The 24,191-nt window shown below is 41.6% G+C and overlaps 1 protein-coding gene across 2 annotated transcripts in view; it reads left to right on the top strand.

Annotated features, from left to right (window-relative positions):
* Positions 1-12,644: 12,644 nt before the first annotated feature.
* KCNJ6 (potassium voltage-gated channel subfamily J member 6) overlaps positions 12,645-24,191 on the top strand; it is a 51,755-nt gene continuing 40,208 nt past the window's right edge. Inside the window, exons 1-2 of one of the 2 annotated variants that reach the window (XM_009282988.1) lie at positions 12,645-12,660; positions 22,251-23,171. In XM_009282988.1, coding sequence (XP_009281263.1) covers positions 22,274-23,171 — 898 coding nt within the window. In that variant the 5' untranslated portion in view covers positions 12,645-12,660; positions 22,251-22,273. Of the gene's footprint in view, positions 12,661-22,243; positions 23,172-24,191 lie in introns of those variants that run through there. The other variant, XM_009282987.1, reaches the window with a different exon arrangement.

Below are 24,191 nucleotides of genomic sequence, written 5' to 3'. Positions count from 1 at the left end.
TTGCATTCAGACCTCTTCTCCCCTGGTACCCACCCCAGTCTGAAATGGACCATTGCACGTCCACTTGAGTACAATGTCCTGTTTAACTTCAGTCCAAAGAGCATCCTTACTATTGGAGCTTTGGGGGGGAGGATTCAGTCTAAGAAATATTATTTACAGTGAGAAAAAGAAGATAGAGCTTGTATGAGGGAAAGGATAACTTTTTTTTTTCTTAACTGAAAAAGAATAACTTAGAAGAGTACAACTGGTGGGAGGTGACTGGATTTATAGCGTGTGTGCACACTAGGCTAGTGTTCGACATAAAGCTGCCAACTGCCTCATCTGAAATGCTATAACAGGCTGACAGATTCCACAATAGAAAGTAGAGGCAATATTGATAGTCTTAACAACTACCTTGATGTGAATAATTACTTTAATGCTAGGTACTGAATGCTGAAAGACATTGTTTAGACAGAGCCTGGGTAGTAAACTGTATTTGAAAAAGCAGAGCAACATCTCCGCTGTGGCTTCCCTGATTTCTCATTGGCTGTTACTCATTTTTCCTCCATGACTAATACTGTCTACAACCCAGAGATTTGAGATTCACTCAAAGCTCTGCTTTTCTACCCACAAGTATGAAGCTCAATAGTTGCTGGATTATTTAGCGTATTTGGTGAGTTTAATATCTGATAACTTGAAGTGTTCAGGGTGCTTGTACTGATAAATTACATTAGCCAGACTGGCACCTTGACAACTCCTTTGAAAACATGTGAGAATAGTGCACAATTCAAAAAAGACCATGAGAACACAAGATATTAAGATGCTATTGATTTCCACCATTTTTGTAACCAAAACCTGTGCTACAAAGCTCTAAAAATCAGAAGGAGCTATAAAAATGCAAAGAAAAATTACAAGGGAAAAAGAAAACAGAATATCCAAATTGGCTTTTACATTCAGAGACATCCCAGTGCAACTTGAAAATCAATTGTATTCCTCTTTTATTTTAGACAGAAAAGTTAATGAGGATGAAAAACCTAGTGAAAAGAAATTAAAAAATCCCAACACACAACCTGTCTAAGTCTTCTTTGTTGCTTTATTCTATTGCAACTAACATATTATTATCTCCAACATCTATTAAACTCTACTTATGGTTTTCCCCTCTTTGAATCCCTTCATTTATAACAACAGATTCTCTCCATATTCAGAGCATCTCGCTTTTCCATTCCAGTCACCATACCTCCACCACTTCATACAGAGCAGAAACTATGAAGTGTAAGCAAATGCTAATAATATCCCTTGTCAACAGAGTGATCATCACAGTTCTTTCATACTGATGTTTGCAAAGGTCAGGAGAAAAATGAAATGCTTTCAATACTTCTAATATTCCTTTCCATAGAAGTAGTTTCTTTAGAATTTGCAACTAGCAGGAAGTCTGATTGTCCTTCCATCCATCACAGTGGATCTATTAAAGCTAAATATCAGCATGTCCATTAAAATTAGCAAATAGGTTACTTTTATACAATTTTAAAAAATTGTTCAGGGTTCTACAAATCCCAAGCTGGAAGATGCACTCCAACAGTCCAGTTCTGCAAAACGTTTCACACAGGAGCAAACACTACTCAAATAGGTTCCTGCTGGAGCACCGCTGCAATAGGAAACTGAGACCCTGGCAAATCAGGACACAGTGATGGTCTTAGGGGAGTCAGTAACGGGATCTTTGTACTTGTCTCCATAGTAGGAATAGGATGTTGTAAATTTTTATTCTCCTTAGAATATTAGAATATTTACATCAACAGAAGACTATCCGTCCTCAATTGCATTTCCCTTTGGTTTTGCACCATGAAACTAATTGGAAGTTTCCTCACAGTCTTTGAAGAGAGACAATGAGCAGAAAATAGACATGGATGCTTCTGAGTCTGTATAACAGCAGTGAAGGGGCTTTATGGGGTACACGTGCTACAAATGTCTGAGAGTACAGCCTTTCATATCCAGGCATGGGAACGTTTGCAGCCAAGTCCCAGCCCAGTGCAGGAGTCTCTTACTTGACACCCAGCTTCCTATTAGGCTAATGCTATCAAAGACAGGGAAGGCTAAACCCACCTCTGAACTCTCGTCAGACCCCTGCTTCAGAGCCAGCCAGCTCCAGGAGGGCTGAAGTACGTCAGGCTGTCAGGAATCAGCAAGCCCTTCACAATGAAACCAGGCAGATTTGCCAGTAATCCCACAAAGTATATTAGCAAGTGTAAATCCAAAGCAAGCACCCACATTACCTTCCCATATTAAAGCCAAAGGGCAGAGAGGCTTCAGATGCCGACTGTCCAAGAGGACCGCACAAAACACATCTCAGGTCCCTTTCCTTCTTTATTGCCCTTATTTGTAAGCAAGCTACCTGGATACAAGAAAGTTATTCTCACTGTTTAACAACAAATTTGCATATGGTTTCCTTCTTTTGTTTTCCTTACCCAATGTGAGTTGGGTTTGAAGCTATAAAACACTTCTAGGCTAAGGCCTACAAAACTGAAGACTCACCACCCTGTAAGCAGGCTGGGCTGCACCACCAGTGGGAAGAGCTGTGTGAGCTGCCTTCCCTCTGTCCTCCCATACGTACATATGACTCTGAACAGACTCATAGGGAGAACCAGGTAAACCCAAGATCCCTTCACCAAGATGGTTATTTTTTCTACTTACCATTCTCCCCTTGTGCATTATGGGCAGATCTTCCTTTTCAGCATCCAGGTACTAATGGAAAACTGTCTCCCCCCGTGTCCCGCCACTATGCAAACTCCCTGTATGCATTACTCCTGTGGGCAAGCAGCTGGCGAAGCAGCTTCTCACACCTCCTCCCCAGCAATCCTCTCTGCCCTGTGCATGCACTGTTGAAGTTAGCAGGCACAGAGAGCCCAGGAGTCCACCCAGATACCCCCACAGCAGTGAGCTTGGCAGAGCCTCGGTCATAGGAAATAATCTGTCCCAGAGTTTACTGCGTTACAGAGGCAGCTTTTACATTCTTTCTTCTCTGCAGTTGCATCTTGTAAAAGGGAAGAAGAAAAATAATCTCCCAAACCAGGAGTGTTACAGCTCAGAGCTGGCTACCTCTTTCTGACAATTGCTGGCTCCCAGTTGTCAGTGCCAAACCCCACCGCGTTACAGCAGTATATTTTCTCTGTAGCCCCCTGTGAAAACACCAGGCCCACTTCAGCAACAGCCACTTGGATAAAAGCATGTAGGTGCCAGGAGTACAAAGTGTCATCCTGTGCTTTTGGATCTGACAAGAATTTGAGTGCTTAATCAAGTAAAACAAGATTCAAGGCCAATACTGGGTCCAGTCATAAGTGCCTTGCCAGGTCAGAGATCCTATGCTGCATAATTGCCAGTCCCCCACTTTATCCACTCGTCCTGGCTTTACATAGGAAAACAGAGTGTAGGTGTTCCCTCCTATGGATACACGCTTGTTCTCCAGTTCAAAGTCACTTGACCAGAGGCCAACAGTTTCATTTTATTTTAGGTAGGAAGAAAACAGAACAGAAGGACTGAAAACAGTGACAGCTTTATGAGGAGGTGGAGGAGAACAAATGCTGGGAGTCTTTTTAATCAAAAGGTCAAAAAGGTCCATTAAAATTGCTAAATCTGATGCTTAGCATAGTACGGTCCCTGAAATTTCATCCTGCAATTCCTGACTAAGCTATGAGTTCTCTTAGAGGAGATTCCAGGCTACCCTTATTTGCATTAATGTTCCTAGGATAACATCACAGAAGACTAAATGTGTTCAGCCTGCAAAAGAAAGGGAGCATTTTGTGAACAGCACTGAGCACTGCTTTTCCCCCGCCAATGTGGAGATAACATAATACATTGCTGCCTCCTACAAACATACTTACCACCGCACCCAGCTGCATTTTTTAGCTCCTATTATTAATTTTGTCTGGACCCAATAACATCAGCACACTTAAACAGTACTGAGAGGACGAGCAGGGTGAGTGAGGAAGCACTGTTCCTTACTGATGTGACAGGGAGGCTTTACCAGAGACAAGGCATATTAATGCTAAATATAAAAAAAAATAATCAAGGTAATTGCAAGAGAGAGAAGGTGAAAACAAGCAAGTCAGGCAATTTGTTAAAATTGATCACAGATGAAAAGGAAGAGGTTGCCCATTTAGCCACAGCATCCCTGCAATAGGAACTTGTACTTAATTTACATGTGAATAGTATTATGGTCTGATTGCCTATGCTCAGGTCAGGCACAAAATGCTGAAATCAGTTGTAACTAATAGACATTTATCACAGTCAGCTGTTATTAGTGCCTTGCCAGATGCTACTAGCAGAGGTTGCTCTATATAAGACGACAGCGATAACAAATACATTAACATGGTGAAGGTGTAGTGCCTGTCACGTTGTGCACTGGAGGCAGTTCTGTGGCAGTTCAGGGCATCAGCTCCTTGTACAGATCAGAGCTCAAACTGAAGATTAACTTAGAAATGGGGTTGCAGCTTCTTTGGTACCTGCACAGGTAACACCCAGTGTGGGTCGTTACATGTTTCCTTGCTCTTTCTGAAGGTCCATAAGTGACCTTCTCTCTGTTTCAGAGGTGATGACTGAGTCCCTGGAAGGCTTAGATGACCATGCAGCAGCAAGTCTTTTTGTTCCCAATCCCCCATTTACCAAACCTCAAAGACGCTTGTCTGGGACCCTCAGCCAAATCTCTTTTTACAGTCCCTATACATACACAAAAATGAGGAATGTGAGGAGACCGATATCTCCTATTACATAACAGTCCAGAGAAAGTACTTACGCCATTAACTTTTTTTATTCCAACATTAGCAGAGGTGTCAAGAGACTGAATGTCTCATTGCATTATTATAACACCCTTATCCAGGCTACCTTCCCGGTGTTGTGTATGTGAGCAGGTAAATCCTACTGGCTACCTCTGACTTCCTCCACCGAGAGAGAGGCAGTCTGTGACTAGAGAAAGCAGTGCTTTTTCCACTTCGCTTTAGTGCTGCTGATCATTTCAGGTTCCTCCAGGAATGCTGATTTACAAACTCACTGTTCTCTTGGGCTTCAGAGGAAAACAGTAGGTCTGGGGCTATATCCAGCAGCCGAACACATCAGGCAGAAGGAAATGCTTGCTCTGCTACTGCTCCCTGTTGCCTGCTTGAGTAAACGTCAGATAAAACTGCCTCTGATGCAGCTTCATGTACTGGCCTTCCAGGACAAAATACCAGTCGCACAAGCCGGAGGAGGAGTAACAGCCCCAAAATAAAGGGTTTAGTCACCATTTCAGAGCTCAGTATCCAATGGAAAAAAAATTGTGTTTGCATACAGATAAGAAAGAGGTTCCTGTGCATCTCCCCCACTCTTCCTGAACGCATATTCATTGTTTTGTATTCCACGTTATCTCAGGTCCTCGTTATTTGTTTCACACGACTCCCACATATTCTGTGTAGATGGAAATAAATATGCATTTCTTAACACAAATAAGGTCCGTATTGGGATATATGGGAGGTATGAAAGTCAGAGACAAGCTCAAAATCTTAATCCAGTCCTTATAAAAATTGTAATAGTACTGATAAAACTTCCCAGAGTGACAAGGCCAGAGTAAACTGGCAGATTTTTCACTTTTCTACCCACAGGTTGTGTCTGGGTAACTCTCAGCCACACTGCCCTTTCCACAATTGATATTGCAAAGGACTTCTCTTCTAAAGCTTCTCTTTTAGCATCATCCTAGATGTGCCTGAAAGTTATATTGAGACATAAGCTATAAGGCATTTTAATGGGAAATAGCTTATTTACTGAACAAATGATGCTTTAAGTATTCCAGCTTAAAATCTGTACATTTGGGTCAAACTAGGTAAATATTTTTCAACTAAAATTTTTTTAAATTTCTCCTAAGGAGGAAAATATAGCTATTATATACAGAAACAGTATTATATTTGTGGGCTAGATTAATTAAGAAATGCAGGTGACAATCCCAAGAGAGTCAGTAAGAGTTAAGACCCTTCTTACCTCTCCTCCACCCTTCCTCACTCCCAACACCCATGGTAAGCATCAGGCATAAAGGACAGCCCAAGTTCAAATCCTGTCTTTGCCTTACTCAAAGGCAAATCCAGGACTCCTCACCCCATGCAATGGCCAAGTCTGTGTAGCATGAAAAGAGGAACATATTTTGTGAATGGCACCTCCCTTTGCTCTTCCCTGCCTTATGACTCTATCATTTTTCTGAACATTGAGTTACAAATCCAAACTATTATTATTTATAGGCAGGCAGAATAATTTGCTGGATCCTATTTTTAATTGCCAGATATTCTGAAAAAAATCCCATCCAAATCAATCTGAGGACATTTTTTATTTTTTGTTCAACCACCAATCTGAAAGGCAGTTGTTTACAAAACCATACTGTGAAGGCAAATGAGGATGTCTGTTCAAAGTCTGAAAAGAACTGATCAGATTGCTTCTGCATACTAGCCACTAAAAGAAAGAACTGCTTTGAAATTCTGATTTTTGCCAAGAAGTCCTTTGTGTCCATCTTGTTCATTGCTGGCTAATTACCACCTTTGCAGACAATCTACATGGTTAGATCTCCTTGGAAACTAGCAAGGCTAGGAAAAAAATAAGTCTAAGAGTCTATATTTGAACTCAGAAATCGTTTTATAGCAGTGAAGTAAGGCCCAGTCACCTCTGATGTCAACTGATCACAGTATTTACATGAACAACAAAGTTATCCTATCAGAATAGAGATAAATTATCTTTTTTAGCATCTGTCCACTTCTTATGAACCCCCCCATTAACCTCAGAGGATGTGTCAATGACTTCAAAAAGAGAAACATGTATATTATACAGCTGGGAGAATATAAGAAGTACTCTACCATGCCATGATAGAGGGAGCACGTAAGCCTGGCGGTCCATTTCCCACCAACTCCCCTGCAACCCTATCTCCTGCATTAGCCCTCTTGGAGGGAGCATCCCTGCACCATCCTTTCACTGTCCATTCTAAGACCTCTTGTCTATGGGCTTGCGAAACCACTTTTGAACTTCCTGATATTGTCCAATTCCACAGCCTCCCAGGGGGAGCAGGCTTCTGAAGCCACTACCTGCTGTTAAAGGAATACTTTCTTGTAACTGTTTTAAAACGAATCTCCTACTAGTTGTGTGAGATCCACGGTACCGTGGGATTCTCCATTTTCCATCTCCATGCCATCCCTCTCGGCCTTTAACCTCTTTAAATTGAAGAGTCCAGGCTTTTCTTACCATCTCTTTGAGTGGCAGATGCTGAGACTCCTCCACCCCTTTGGCTGCCCATCTCCGTTACCTTCTCCGTTACGTTCTTCCACGGCCTCCTGAGGTCCAGGGACCATGAATGCACACAGTACAATACAATGTTACCTGGTTTTAGAAGGTGGCTTCTGGCCCTGAGAACAAATGGAGCTGTGACTATCATCTTTTTTTTTTCCCTTTGGAAGCCAAGCAGCCCTTGGGCCTCAGGTCTCAGATGGGAAATAAGGAATATTAAGATTCATCTTGGCCATCCATGGGATGCCAGGGGATCTGTGCAGGTACTCTATCCTCATAGCTGGTATATCCAAGTCCTGAGGCATCCAGCACCAGCTGAGACCCCAGATGAGAGTCAAGGAGCTGAGTAAGACTTCGGGCATGTCACTGAAAGGAATTGTCACCTGTTTTTCCTTGTCCCATCATAATTCATCCCATCACCATTTGTCCTGGACAAAGAGAAGGAAGCTACTGCTCAAGCATAAAGGGGTTGTTTTAATCCGGTCCCTTAACTCTGTTGCTGTAGTGCCTCTTTCCTCCTTTCTCACCAGCTGCCTGCCTGCACTTTCTGTTTCTGCCTGTTCAAACATACCCATGCCAGTGCCCAGATATTTCACTCTGCCTGCCTACCATCCCCCGACATCTCTGACATCCCAGGATCCTCATTTCTTTCCCACACACCCATGTCCTCTGATGCTCCCACATAGACATGCACACCAGGATAGCACAATCAAGTCTCTAGGGAAGGCCCTTGAAAGCTTTTGTCATTTCATTAAAAATGAATCCATGTTCATCTCTGCCACTTTACATGCTCTGATCTGGAAGTCCTCTCTTGCAACTGCTGTCCCTATTGAGAAGCCTGGGCATCTACAAAGCCACTAGTCACATCCTTTAGACCAGTCAAGTGGGGTCCCATGGTGCTTGAGCTACTGGGGGACTCGAGCACCAGGGCGGGCAGCTGAAATCCTGCAGCATTCCTGGCAAAGCATTACCTTCTGCCACTGGCCTCAGCCTCACAAAAGGGGTTTGAGTTAGTTTTAAACAGAAGAAAACCAGAAACCTACCCAATACACAAGCTAATTTGTTTGCAAATGTTCCACTCTTATTTCATGCACAGAAAGCCACTCTGAAGCAGCCAAGCTCTATTTTTACCATCTTTGTTTTCCATTTCATTTTGCTTTTGGATGCACAAGAAGTCCATTCTTGTTACCAGTCTATTCATCTATCAAAAGCTCTCCTCTGTGGGCTCAATACTTTTGTTTACTGCACACAAGCAGTTTTCTCTTTAAAAGGTCAGCTCCTTTATCAACTATTTCTTTAAGTGAGTCCAACTACATGTACCTGACTAAAAAAGACATAGAATTCACGTTATTCCAGCATATTTATTGTTTCATGCAGTAGGTCTAACAAGAGCAATCTGTATTTCTGATGTCTACGAGCAAATCCCTGAAAGATAGCTCATACATTTCAGAGGTAGATCTTCTCCCTATACAAATCAGGAGATATGTGAAAAGCAGAACTACTCTTTTCTCTCAAGACATCTAAAGGCTACGAAAGCTTTGAATTATTTGTGTTCATGCTGAGCTTTGCTAGCTCCAGTAAAGATAGATGGGCTTTGCTAGCTGAAGGTTAATGTACCATCTAAAACATCAGTTATTTAAAAAACATAATACTGGTTCAGCCTGTTCTGGTAACAACCATGCATACTGTAGAAAGAAAATTTAAATCCACACTAGTAGTATTGGTTTTGTACTAAACTCTACATTCAGCCACGCAGAATCAAATGCACTCAAGACTCCTTAACAGATTTGCAGAAACTGGATCTTACAATCTAGCCAACTGGGATAACATGAGAGCCCGGCACCATCAAGTCTTTCAGAAAGGTTCCAGTTACCTCTCAAAGTACCTCATTTTTAGAGTGGAAACTGGTGATCTAGTGACTCGTGCATGGGACAATCCTGGTGAATGATGGGTTATTTTCAGTCAGACTAGAAAAAAACTATAGGAAAAATTAAGAGCAAATCAAAAAGACTTTTACATACTTTTTAACAAAGAAAAACAAACAGAAATCCCATACCTCACCCAAAATAAGCATTACAAAGTCTTTCATATAATCCCTCCATTTTGAGGTTATTTAGTCCTTTTGAACAACTTTGTCTCCTAAAGCTAAGTAAAATCTTACTGTGAAAAAGGAGTGAAAATCTGAATTCTGAAACTGTTGCTAAAAGCTCCTAGACTTCAGTATTTTACAGACAAAATACCACATTTTTGAAAGTCTGAAATTATATGTCTTTTCCTTCTTAAAATATTTTGGAAAATCCTGTTGGTCAAATTGAATCCAATTTACAAAATATTTCAGTGCTTACAATTCTTTTTTGCTACCTAGTTCCCTGTAGGAAAGGATAATAAGAATTATAGCAATTATAGCAATTTCACAGCAACTCCTTTGATCCTTTTTTTCAGATGAGTTTATAGACCTATTTACTTTATTATGTAGCTTAAATGAAATAACATAGTAAATGGTAATTTAGACACCATTGAATTGTTTATTTCAAGACAAAAAGTTGCTATTTGTTGACATGGAAACATTTTTTTGTGGTTTTGACTTATACTTTCAGTCATGTTGCGTCTGACATTGTACTTGCCTGAATACATCTTTTAACAAATTCATATGTAAATGGGTATAAAATCCTGTATAGCTGATGCTCATTGCAGAAAGGGTATATGGTTTTTCATTCAAATTAAACAAAGATAAGAAAAAATCTGGATTGAAACCAAACATATGTTCATTCAATCTTTTGTTCTGATTCAACTAAAAAAATTATTAAAAAAAAAAAAGCATGAGTTGAGTCAGTTTTATTCTCTTGCACTCAATTTGCTTTGTAGACAAAGCCACAAACTCTGACCTAAAGAATCCTGTTGTTGAACGTGGAAGTCCTTCTATTGAATATGAGCATCAGGCAGATCCAGCCTGTGGCTGCAATCTTACCGCCTGAAAATAAAAGCACACAACCCTTCAGGCTCCACACAAAGCAGGAGAAATTTTTCTGAAGATACTTCATAGGGACATTGAGTGGAATCATAGAATAGAATCATAGAATCATAGAATCATTGAGGTTGGAAAAGACCTCTAAGATCATCGAGTCCAACCGTCAATCCACCTCCTCCTTCAGCTCTGCCACCAGGCCGAGCACACCTGGCACCTGGTCACACCGCACACAGATGGTGTCTCTGCTGCCCTCCGGTAGAGGCTAATAGCTGAATAGCTATTTGAAAAAAATATTTGACTAGCTTTGGGATCTCCCTCTCACACTCCCGGATACTCCTCAACCTTTCCACCTCCTCCTTCAGCTCTGCCACCAGGCCGAGCAGATCATCCACCTGGTCACACCGCACACAGATGGTGTCTCTGCTGCCCTCCGGTAGAGCTGACAGGCTAATAGCTGAATAGCTATTTGAAAAAAATATTTGACTGTAGCTTTGGGAGCAGCAGCACTCATGAAAAAGAAACATTTCTTGTAGCTCCCTCTTATATAAATTCCTTGGCATCTGATAGTGTGGTCAACTCAGTCTGTTTTCATAACACCGGTAGGAATTTAGTATTTCTGAGACCTCCACACACTGTCAAATGCTGCTATGCCTACCTTTCAGAATCTAACTGAAGATCTGAAAGAAATCTAAAAGCCTAAATATCAACCAAAGTTTCAAAAGTGATTGGGGGGAGCCCAGAGTGATGAATAAGGCTCATTTCCTTAGGAAACATGGCTAAAGTACTATTCTGTACTTACCACTTCCAGGTTACCAAAATACCACAACCTGAAACAAAACATTGACACAGCTGAAATTATGGAGTTTTTTAAAAATTTATTTTTCTAAATGTCTTTTTAAATGTCACTTCCAGCCTTATTTCTCAGTTATTTTTCCTCTGCAGTCTATAAAATGCACAAAGTAGAAATGGGAAGTCAGTAGCAAGAAACTGGGTCTTTGTATTTCACTGCGACTTCTTTTGGCAGGGAAAAGGGATGAAGCTAGCGATGGCCTAATTATTTAGCTTAAAGAAAGCAGCCAGATTCCCGGTATCAACTGCAGTAAGAAATGGAAGAGGAGGGGGATGGAAAGAACATGGCAGCTGTTCAGATAAACTAAGTAATTGTAAGAGGGCTAACCGCCTGGTCTCTGACACAATGTTATCTGTGAGGCAACGTTTGGATGCAAGAGTTTGGGTTTGTATATTAGGCTAAGCGAACAATGTCACTCACCTCAACCGACAGAAAACTGCGTACATCCACCAAGTCACCACCACGAGAGACAGCAGCAATCACAGAAATGTTGTTTCCCCAGCATCTATGAGAAAAATTTTAGTAATTTTTCTTCTCAAGTGTGCAAAAAAGCTAAATTAAAATCCTGCCTGATTTTTGTAAGGGAGGAGCACCTTGCTTTTCTGAAATATCCATATTTTACCCATAAATTATCTGATATTTAGCCACCAAAATCCTCCTCTGTCTGCAAAGAAGTTATCAAGAAAGAAATCTCCATTACCAGATTAAGAAGAAAAAAAACCCCAAACATTCTTGGCTGTTTCCATTTTCCCAGTCTTTCCAGCCCCTTCTATAACTTCCTGCAATAGTAATAGCAGAAGGAAAACCAATATATTTAGGCAATGTCTGTGACCTGGGGGCAGCCTGTTTGGGGTGCAGCTGGATGTAAACTGAGGGGGGGGAAATAGAATTTAAGGAAGGAAGTTTGTGACACTTTTTCATTCTTCTTTCAAGAATTGGAGGGTAGGAGGAATCAGGTATCTGCACTTCAAAGTCACTCTGTTCTCTGTAGTCCATATTTCTTGAAAAAGCAGACATAGCAAGTGACAGTTCTTTCTAGCTCAAACACCTCGTCTTTACCAACAGCATTCAAATGGCTCTCCCAAAGCCTTGCTTTACTAGGAAGCTGCTGGTGGGCAAAATGAGCTGCAAAGTAGCAGTCAGTAGTGTATGTGTGTGCTAGTTTGCATTGTAGCCCCCACACACACACACTACCCAGAGAGCCAATGCCAGGTGGTGTCCCCAGTGAACAAACATCTTGACCTGGGGAAAGTTTACTCAGTGCAGGTGATGTTTTGCAGAGAAAAAGTGAGCATTCCCAAAGTCATCTCAGATCCCCTAACCCTAAGCTGGTCAGGTCCAAGTTCTGTATCAATATATAGCGTCTTCTGCCCATTTCTGTAGGAAAGTACTAGAAGTTCTTGTGCTTGGTCTGCAGGCTTACTTCATTGCATAAGTTATTGGCTTCAGTCAACTGGTACAGCATATTGATTGAATCAAGTCCTTCCTTTCTGACAAAAATATTCTTCTCCATTCTTCCTATGCCTTATATTTAGATTCATTCATTGATCAAAGCAAAGCAAGCTGTCAGAGTATGTCTGTGCAGCAGTCAAGATGGTTCCGACACCTGCCCAAGGAGCTCTACGAATATTCAGGCACAAAGTTGACTCAAGGTTGTTCAGCTATGCAGGCAAAAATTGTATTTGGATATCCCAAGGATGACGATTCAAGTAAAGCCACCTTACTTCAGGAAGGGGAGGAAAAAAGGACAGGAATAGAGTTGGGGTAGAAAACAGCAAAGAGAGAGAAGGGTTGGCTTCTCCCGCCAATATGGAAATGGGAAAGCTGGTGGTATCAACTCCTTCTGTGAGGGTCTATTTCTCTCCTCTGTAGTGACCTAACTGGACAGATAGACTTTGACATGGGCAACAGCTGCCTGCCTTGATTTCTAAACTTTTCACATGCTGGAATATGCACCAGGCCCATCACCAATCTGACTACATCTTACAATGCTAAATAAAACCAGGCCAGGAATTGTTCTGCAACCTTGAGAGCAAGTGGTACAGGATGTCCATGCCATGCTGCAGAGCACTTGGCCCCGAGTCTTGTGTGGACTTTATGTCTCTTGGTTTTAAGGCATAATTAGCATATTGACAGTGATTTTTTTCCACTTCAAATTATCTCAAATAACATGAGGTCTGTGTTGCAGACCAAGGTTATATGTTGCTTGACAGAGAGGTGGCATGAGGGCCTGGGGAGATGTCTGAGGGAGAAAAGACTGCTGAGACAGTGTTGGCAGATGAGAGTGAAAGAAGCCGAACCTGATGCAATCTCATCCATGCTGTCTAATGCGAGCAGTCCCTGGCACATACTGTCTCCCAAACCATTCCCACATATTGTCTCAGAGCACTAGTTGGCATGGGCCAAAGCCAAGACGGGTAGCTTGCTAACATTTAGCAGAACAGGTTATCAGCATTGGACAGGCCAGCCAAGCTCCTATTTACACTTCACCTTCCAGAAACAACCAGAAACACTCCCCAGATATCAGTGACATTACAGGTGCAGAATTAAATGGGTCAGAACGATCTATATGAAATGTTCAGTTGATCAGCTAATTTTTGTTTCTAGAGTTTTCAGTTGGGAAAACTTTAATGGGAAAAAATCATGAGAAAAAGGAACTGATTCTCCCCACCTCTTCTCACAAAACTTGAAAATACTCTTTTTCCATGTAATCAGTAAGGAAAATATGAGGAGAAACCAGGACTTAACCAGCCCTCACACAACTTCCCTGGAAGGCTGAGCTGTAAATCAACAGTTCAGATGCAAAAGAGAAGCTGCAGAGAAGATGAAGTCATACTCTTCTCAGAGGTGCACAGGGGAAAACAAGGAGCAATGGGCACAAGCTGCAGTGAGGGAAATTCAAATAGAATATAAAGAAAAAAAAAGTCCTTAATGAGAGAAGTGCAGCACTGGGACAGGGCCCAGAGAGGCTGTGGAAACTCCCATCGATGGCCCTGAGCAATATAATCTAACCTTGAAGTGGGTCCTGTGTTGAGCAGGGGGTTGGTCAAGAGACCTTTAGAGGTCCCTTCTGACCCAAAATATTCTATGATTTTAAGCAGGTTTTAAATTTATTTATTTATTGTTTCTAGCAGTTAGAGCATGTAAACACAAACAGTTTAAAACTGATAACACTCAGGTCAGTATAACTCCTTCATGGTTTCTCCTTTTCCTGGCACACCCCACAGAGATGAAAAGTTGAGTACTTAGTAAATCTCTGAAGAAATAGTGCAACTGACAAGTAAAAATTTTGGCATTAGTACACATGATAGTAACTGGCAGAAATAGCTGGAGTTGAGTAACTGTAAAAAGAAATCTCTCAGGGGACACGTCAGACAATGGCACATTAGAGCAACTCAGGGAGACATACATCTGATGCAGAGGCATCAGAAAAAGCATGTGGCCAGTATTTGCAGCTATTAAGGCCTGTCAGCACTGTGAATCATTAATGATCCATATTATCCCTACTACAGCAGTTGTCAGTAGTTTTGCCACATGGAAACACTGGACATGAGCCAAGGTCTGATGTTGCCAGGTGGCATGACTTCGGGTGGGACACCTGGGCTGTCTCTGCCACTGACCTTGCTCCGCTGCTTGCAGCAGCAGTGACAATAGTATGCATTTTCCAAGCGCAAAAAATGCATCCTTTCTATCTTTCTCACCTTCTCAGAAGAAACACAGCTTCTGAGGAGGGTGTTTTCTGCGTTGGTTGTGGATAGGACAAGAACACTATAGCAAAGGAGACTGAGGTCTGATTTTTTCAAAAGAGATAGAGTACCTCTCTGACTTCTTTGTACGTTGCTATGAGCAATTGCATGTGAGAGTCTCTAACTTTAATGCCAGCCTTGCATACTTATCATGGCCAGGATTCTTCATTCTGCCTTTCTGGTAGTCCTCCATTGTCTAGACTTCCATTGGTAGGCCATGATTTCAGAGTAACTGCTGCTCCCTCCATCATGTTGAGCTTAGTCTCCATTGTTCAACATTCTCTGAAATTGCATGGGACACCTATTTGTCTCCCTTTTGTAGCTCTACAGATTTGTCCTTCTCAGACTTTCTTATTTATTACCTGAAGGTGATAACATCTTTGCTTTTGCCTTTCTGATGAAAGCAAGGGAACAAAAGTGGGGAGGTTGAGCATGAAGAGGTAGTGAACACTAGATAAGGGTGATAGACCATCTGCCATAAAGGATAAGAATGAGTTGTTAATTTAACATATAGCTTGTGACAGAGATTACTTGTACCATCCAGGGGAATATGATGAATAAGAACATGGCACAAGCCAGAGCACATGCGCGATATCAGCAGTAGCCCATACATATGCTGAGTCTGCTCAAAAGAATAGCATCTAGACTGCACTGGACTGGGCCCCCAAAAAACACTCTGGACATTAGTCCCAGTCCCCACATAGATAAGTGGGTCAATGGTCAACATGTATGCTGACATCAAAAACAATAGGTTAATTTGTGTAGATTCACAGGCTTTCAGGAGAACCCTTACCTGCTCTGAACCTCTAGCTCAAGCTTTTCTGGAAGCCAAAAGTCTGGTAAATATCATGTATAACTAGACTAATCAGACAGGAGCAGAGATAAGTAACAGTAGACTCTCCTTATTCCAGAAATCTATTTTCGATGCCAGGCATTTGCACTAGAGATGGCTCTCAATTAACACTGACTCCAAGCACTCAGACTTCAGGTAGTAAACAAGTTTCATAATCCAATTTGGGATCCCCAGCCTAATGAAAGGCAGAAGACGTTGATAATGAACTGTCTCCACACATCTTTGCAGGTTCAGAATGTGTAGCCTTTTTACACTGCCCCATATACGTAACAAAGCCGAGGCTGTTTGGCTTCCCTGTGCTTCAAATGAAGCTCCATTTAGCAAAGCAGATGTAAAAACAGCATTCTGGAGCCTTTAGTGGTAAATTCTGTAACGAAATTGGTTAGAATCAAAGATGAAAACTACAAGGTCAAATGACTACCAAAAACGGAGTCATGTTTTTTTAAATTCACGTATCAGCTTCATTTTCCATCCTTCATAATAAAAGGGCCAAGAATCAGAAATTAATAGAAATGTTTGTACTGTATAGAGGCAAAATCGTTACTTAGGCTGATTTTTTGCAGCTGTACAGGCTTAAAAGAAATGAAAATAGTAGAATGTTATTTTTATCAAGTTGGATTAGAAGGCAATGATGAAGCAGGTAGTGTGAAAAAACAAGGTATGATCCTTACAGTCTCTTTTCTAATTATAAATATACTTCAACTTGCATTTCTTTTCTAGTGAAAACTGCTGCTGAAATAAATGTAAATCACACGCATGCTCTCCCTGAAATTATATTTATGATTCTATGGGTGCAAATAAGTAATTTAGTTCTTGAAGAAATTTGCCAAGTCAGTGTTTATTAAGTATTTCAACATTTCAAAACGAGATCTAGACAATGTTCCCAGCTGAGTGAATAGACAATCTTGCACTGATTTCAACAGTGCAGGACCACATCCTAACTCCTTTCTTTTTCAGAAAAAAATCTGCATTTTGTGATAATGACGGCTTACAATTGTTAGCTGATCATAAAAAGCTCCATTTTTTTCTGTAAACAAGACTCTTTCTCCTCATATCTAGTGGTAATACGCAGTGTCTCACAGTACGGATTACCTGGTCTCACTGAGAGCAACATAGGCTGAGTTCATCAAACAGGCAAATCCCCCTCTATTCTAAGAATATCTGTTCCTGTGCCCTCAGTGCTCGTCAGACCTGAGGTTTTACAAAGCTCTGAAACGGTGACTAAAACCAGCCAGAGATCAGGCGAAGCATTTCAAAAGCTCCCCGTCTGCTTCCTTTCTCTGACTTCTCCTTGCATCACAGGCAAGAGAAGAAACAGAAAGACCCAGACTTAGAGCAGAGTATTGAACATCGCAGAAAATGTCTTGTGCCGTGCGGTGCTACACCTTCTTCTCCTGATGTCAAAGCCTAACAACCTCGCAGAGGCAGTGGGGAACAGAAGCAGCCACCTGGTACTGCCAAATATTCCACAGAGGAGTTCAGTGGCAGGGAGGCTTGTGATCACAGCAAATGAGAGATGAATACTGAAAAACGTTCACAAAAGGCAAGCTTGGACCTTACAAATGCAAACACCTGCTTAACTTAAAAGTTGCTCTCATCCTATTGGGAAAGTGGGGAATGACCTGCATGCAGACAGAAATCACAGTCAAAACGATGTCTGCTCGACATTTGTATATGTGCAATAAAGCCCGTGAGAACAATTTGTAGATTATAAATTATTTTTTGAAAATACTGAATTTTCAATAAATTTGCATACAAACCGTTCACAACTATGTTACAAGAGATAAAATTAGTCTACTAAATTACAGTGAACATTCACTAGACTCTCTATATCAGTTTCTGTTACAGAAAAGTCAGTTATAATTTGTAATATTCTCTGTTGAAACTCCTAATTATTTTGCAGGTCATCCTACAACTCTAATACAGTATACGATCAAAACAGGCTACAAGTATTTAAATGAGACAAGTATGCCCTTTATGTACCTCCTTTTGCTTTGTATTTGTACAGTACCATGACAAGATCTCTGAAGCACTACCAAAGTAGAAAAAAATCACATTGCTAATGATAAAATGATTGCTTAGGGATTATAGTAAGATGTTACATTCACAGCCATGAAGGTTGTGAGAGCATATCCTGTACAGCTCACGGTTTGTTGTCAGATTCATATTATTCTACAGACTCTAAATAAAAATATGTGCTTGGAAACACTGGATTGTGCCTTTCCAATGCTGTTCTGGAATAGACAAGACCAGGACACCAACACTGGTTGCATATTTACTAGAAAATAAAATGTTCCCGAGCACTGGCACCCAATTCCTTCTATGATAAAATTCCTAGAAAAGCCCCTGGCATGGTTTTGACCCGTGCAGAACTGAGTACACACAATTCCTGGCTACATTGCAGGTGTTAGCATGGGACACGGACTATTCCTAATAAGCAGACTGTATGAGACTACCCTGCTTTGAAAACAACAGGAGTTCAATAACACAAGTGTGAGCTGTACCACTCCATTTAGCCTCCATGTTAAAGAATAGGCCTGGGCACATTTAATTTACTGATATAGCCATAGCCAGTACACATTGCTATGATGAAACACAAGTGAACTACTCAGGGACCTATTTAGGAGAACTCCTTGTCATTTGCTGGAAAATGAAACAAGTCACTGAAATCTCATGTGTGTTGTATGCATTTGCCTAAAGGACCCACTGAAAAAAATATTTTGAACAGAATACTCTAATTTGGCCGAAATTGGCACAGTATTGCTACCTGGCCATTGTGTTCAAACAAACACAATGTTTACTGGGAGAGGGGGAAGCATTCAGAAGAAGTACATATTCTTTTGCAGTGCAGATTAATAATATGTATATATTTTTGTCACGCAGAAAAGCAGAGAGAGTAAAAATAGCTCTCAAGTGAGATAGCTGCTATTCACTCCTCTGTTCCTGGAACCATGACAGCCATTTATATAACCAAAAGGAAAATTAAATGAAATAAACAGCGTAAGCTAATTGGGTTGATATCAAGTAAAAATATAATTAGTCAAAGTGTTTTGCGGCAAAGGCGCTGACAATATGTGGCTGTTCCTCAGCCTTAGCGGTGAACAGGGATTCTGCCATGTGTTTAAAACTTATTCATCAAGCATTTCCATGGAAACACACAGATGCACAATCCTTGGATCACTTATTTCAGGAATTGTTGTTCCCAAGGTTCACTCTGGAGTGAGAACTCAGACCAGGAGAGGGTGACGGGCTGTGATTCTGACCTAGAAACCTCCCCATATAGGTATTCATTGGGACTCACAGTAGGAGAATTTGGGTGAGGGAAAGAGTAAAAGGGCATCTTGCATAAAGAGAAACAGACTAAAAACTTGACCTTAATTTTTCCTCTCAGAGACTGCCTGAGAGTTGAGAAATGACAGCACTGGAAAGAGTCTGAAGAGTTTACAAAATGGCCAGATGCCCCCAGGGAGATTGAAATGTCCGCAAGAGTGTTAGCGAGATGCTATACTGAGAGAGGCGGGTTAAATGCAGTCACTGGGTTTGGTTGTCCAAAGCTGACCTCTTATATATTCAGATGCAAGTCAGCTCTGGTGCGACCTCTCAAGGTTAAGAAAAATTCTCCCATGTTGGAAGGGGCAGGTCTTTGAAGTCCACTTACACTGACAGTGACAGCCCACCACCACGTGCTGGGGAGCACAGCGGCCTCTTACCTCTCTTTGTGGGTCAGCTCATGTACTGTAAAAGACAGTAAAGGCTGGTTATGATGCACAAGGACTTAATCAACACTAAGCATTTTGAAAGCATCACTAAAATTTGTTGTATGAATAAAAGGTGCTTCATTACTAGCAAGTACTTCTATAGGAAATAAACACCATATGCAAAGCAGGCTAGGTGGGTGCAGAGTATGACTGGTAGGCATCCCTGGATGGGGATGTCCCTTCAGATTTCTCCTGATGCCACTAATAAAATCAGCACCTGTGTCCCCTCCCAGCCATGTTATGGTTTTTAGTACACTTTGCCATTTCTGGTAAGAGATGCGCAGGCAGGGAGGTCTAGGACATGGTTGCCTTTAACAGCAAGGTCAGAAGTAAGGTATATTCTCAAAGGCAACAGGGGACACCTGCACTCTGTCTCTGTGTTCATGCCAGGCTCTAACTGGGAGGGGAAAGCAAAATACTCATAATGCCTTAAAGATAATGAACCACATTAAAACAGCATTACTAGTCTAACATACACTGCATTAAAGCCTCAAAAGCCAGAGCCTTCATAGGCTGTTCATAAGTATTTGAGGGGTCTATTACTGCAGTGATGTGCTAGCTCCTGTGGACTGAAATTTCCTTAGGCACAATAGAGAGTTAAGCGTAAAGTGTGAAGCCTTAACTTCAAATTTGCTGGCTTTGGCTTAAGTCTGCCTCACAAAGTTCCTGCAGTGCCTTTTTATTGTGTTTGTTTCATCGTACGTTACATAGCATTAATGATAATGCAAGTAGGCACACTGTCACCAACTGGGGTAAGTTCATTGAGAACTGACTGCCTTGTGACACGACTTCCAGTGCTGCCGCTACCATCAGCCTGAATAATGCTCTCTTTAGACACAGCAGCAAACTGAAAAAGTGACACAGGATGGAACGCAGAGTCTTTAAACACAGACCTGCTATCAGGTTTCCATGCTACTGTTGGCCTTTGAGCCTTTCTTTTAACATAGAAAAGGCTATGGGGCTGAACAGAGGCTTGGCTGGCAGTGGCGCCGGCCAGAAGGAGAGACAACCAGTCTCCAACCCATTTTTTTTCCCCGGGTATTTCAGGCAGCCCTAAAACTTTACAAGGGTCTGTGATCTTTCTCCACAGGGATGAGTTTGCACATCTTGAAAAAGTTACAGGTGCTGTGAGACTCCACAGATGATCTGCTATGTAGCACATATTTCTGAGAATGAGAGACTAAAATGCTCTTCGAGCCATACTGATCCACCAAGAGCAGCCCCTTGTGCAACCCTCTCTCTGGACAAGAGCCCAGGCTTCCCTGGTAGCTCCTCTACATGAAAGGGTTTGGGTCTACTGTGCAGGGCAGTGCCAAGTGGAGACACCCAAGCCCGTGGGGTGCCAGAGACAGGACTGCTGTGTCAAGCAGGAGTTTTGGTGGGTTTATGACGCCATTTCCCAGCCAGGCAAGAGGTACTCAGAGGCAACCGGAGATCAGGGTAATGAAGTGCTTCCCAACCCAGGCTGCTTGCTCCCAGCTCTCTGCTTGAAGGTCACCACCCACAGCAGGACTGGGCAGCCCACACCTGAGCCTGCACAGCAGTTGCCGCAGCACATTAATGTAAACTGTGGCCATTGCAGGGTGCACCGGCAACATGCAGGTCAACGCCCTGACTGTTCAGGAGGAGCATCTCCGTAAACCAATGGTACAACATCACATCAGTGCTACAATATTCAGAGCCAAGCATCTAGGCAGAGCCAGCAGAAGCCTTTTCCCTTCACAGCCTGGCAGCAGAATGATAGCAGTTAGGCAGAAGGGAGAAAATTAGGAGTTCAAGAGCTGAAATTCCTGCAGGAACAAGCCCCAGAGAGGGCAAAGAAGGGTTTCCAGTAAAAGACAACAGTTACCCCAGACCTCATCAGGTCCTCAGCTTCATGCAAAACCCATTCAATTAAACCACTCTTCTCCTCAGTAAACTCTTCTTTCTTGCACATAAACATAATGAAGCTATTTATCTCAAAATGCTGGGAAGCCAAAAAAAAAAAAAAAGGCAGTTACTGTCATTTCTGGTTTTTAAATTCTTGTAAGACACTTACGGGGGAACACTGTGTAGGCCCATACAGTTAGAGAAAAAGGCACAGTTGAATTAAAGGCCACAGGTATATTGAATTAAAATGCAATCATGTTCTGAAGTACTGTATGTTTTATGTTACTGGGAGTAGGACACACAATTCCCTGTCTCAGTATCAGCGAGACATTGATTTTCTATGGAAATGTGCTTGAATTGCTCTTGGTATATATTACACTAAAGCCACCTTTCCTTCAACAAGAGCAGGACTGGTTCTTTCTGAAAAATGTTGGGTTTTTTTAAACTCCTTATACTTATTTAGTACTTTCCCCAAGCAATGCGATTGATAGAAAAAATAGCTCATTTTCTCTGCTCATCTTGTTGACTGAAACCCCCAAGCGAAACCATTTCCTCATTTATATCTGCTATCTCCCAGGAGATCTTTCCTGGTGTATAAGAAACCTCATTTATTAAACTGTAAAGGGGGGCAGGGGGAAGAAAGATCTGCTTGAACACGTCTTGCAGAATTTAAATATGGGTGTAGATAGGATGACCTGATAGATAGGAAACGAGAAAGAGTTTTCCTTCAAAGTGTTTCTATTTAGCAATAAATCGAGGATGCTTGGCATCATTTGACTTTTGTGTTGTGCGTCTAATAGGTGAGCAAAGAACAAGGGTGATAATTTTATTGATTAATAGCGATTTCATGCCAGTAATACAGGAAGAAGCTGTGTGTTGACTTAGAGAAATAATAAGAAAAATAATGCCTGCCTTTTTCTTGTTTGTTTGTTTTTAATGGCAGCTAACGTACTGGAAGAAGACTCAATGGAGCAGGACATAGAGAGCCCTGTCACTATTCATCAGCCAAAGTTGCCCAAACAAGCTAGAGAGGATCTGCCAAAAAATATAAACAAAGAATGTGCCAAGAGAAAAATCCAGAGGTATGTTAGGAAAGATGGGAAATGCAACGTCCACCATGGGAATGTCAGAGAGACTTACCGTTACTTGACTGACATCTTCACTACCTTAGTCGATCTCAAGTGGAGGTTCAACCTGTTGATTTTTGTCATGGTTTACACTGTGACCTGGCTCTTCTTTGGAATGATCTGGTGGCTAATTGCCTACATGCGAGGAGATATGGATCATATAGGGGACAGCACGTGGACCCCATGCGTCAGCAACCTCAATGGGTTTGTCTCAGCCTTTTTATTCTCAATCGAGACAGAAACCACCATTGGGTATGGTTACCGGGTCATCACGGACAAGTGTCCCGAGGGAATTATTCTGCTTTTAGTGCAGTCTGTTTTAGGTTCTATCGTCAACGCTTTCATGGTTGGCTGCATGTTTGTGAAAATATCCCAACCCAAGAAGAGGGCAGAAACCTTGGTTTTTTCTACAAACGCAGTTATTTCCATGCGGGATGGAAAGCTGTGTCTGATGTTCCGAGTAGGAGACCTTAGGAATTCACACATTGTAGAGGCATCAATACGAGCCAAGTTGATCAAATCCAAACAGACAAAGGAGGGGGAATTTATACCACTCAACCAGACAGATATCAACGTAGGTTATTACACAGGGGATGATCGTCTCTTTTTGGTTTCACCACTGATCATCAGCCATGAAATTAACCAGCAGAGTCCTTTCTGGGAGATTTCCAAAGCCCAGTTGCCCAAAGAGGAGCTAGAAATTGTTGTAATCCTAGAAGGAATGGTGGAGGCAACAGGTAACATTTCTTATACTTTGTGTAAGGTAAATGCTTTAATTTTAGAAAGGAAAATCAGTGGTTTTGCTTCACGTTAAAGGAATCACTTCAATAGTCATTACATTTGAAAACGGCATCAATTATCTGGTTAGCTTCACAATTAAAAGCATGCCCAGTTTAATTGTCTGTTCCATCTTGCCTAATGGAATTAGTGTTGTTTCTGCTCTGTTTGGAAAATGGGATAGCATTTCTCATTTTCTAAATTTTTCACAGCATGTCACCCAGTTATTTGTCATTCTATTGCAGGAGCAACTCAACCACTAAGACCTTGTGGGATAAAATGATTTAGAAAAAAAAATTAATACAAAACTCTGTTTATGATTAACATGGAAGCACCATAGTTCCTGCTGCTTCCAGTCACACATGGGTAACTGCAGAATAACTGCCTCACACGTGAAATTTCTAGCCTGTCTGGATCCAGTAGGAGGTGATAATGTGTTCAGTTTTCTCTTTTTGCTTGCTTGTTTGCTTGTTTTTGTTTTAACTTGTAACGTGGGGCTTGTTCCACTTTAGTTCACAAAAGATCTGTCTGATTTTGTATTTCACTGAGGCCCCCTACACCCTGCAGAAGTGTCCAGAACACTTAAAGCTGGTATACATAAATAAGGCATGTTATGTCACCAGAGTCTTGTTGAGAGGCTGTTTGGTTGTTACCTACAATTATACAGCAGAACATCAGATATCACTTGACGCGGAGAAGAGAGTGCTTGGAATTCACAGCAAATTGACCAGTAATGTTTCTTCTTTGCATTAAAGCCAGAATAGTAGGAGGATTCTTTCTCTAAAACTGCTGTACCTCCCGCAGTCAGAGTGCTGGTACACTTGTTTTAGGAGCTGGAGGGAATTTTTTCCCTTTTAATGACAGCATCAATGTCTGAACTGAGTAAATGTAATCAATACAGGGGAATGGTGATTATAAAATGAAGAAAAGATGTGCTTGGGGAGGAGGAAACACTGAGTACAGAAATAGAAGAACCAGAT

The sequence above is a fragment of the Aptenodytes forsteri genome, unplaced genomic scaffold (genome assembly GCF_000699145.1).
Source record: "Aptenodytes forsteri isolate BGI_AS27 unplaced genomic scaffold, ASM69914v1 Scaffold2, whole genome shotgun sequence".
Classification (NCBI taxonomy): Eukaryota; Metazoa; Chordata; class Aves; order Sphenisciformes; family Spheniscidae; genus Aptenodytes; species Aptenodytes forsteri.
This window is presented reverse-complemented; position numbering and strand designations above follow the sequence as displayed.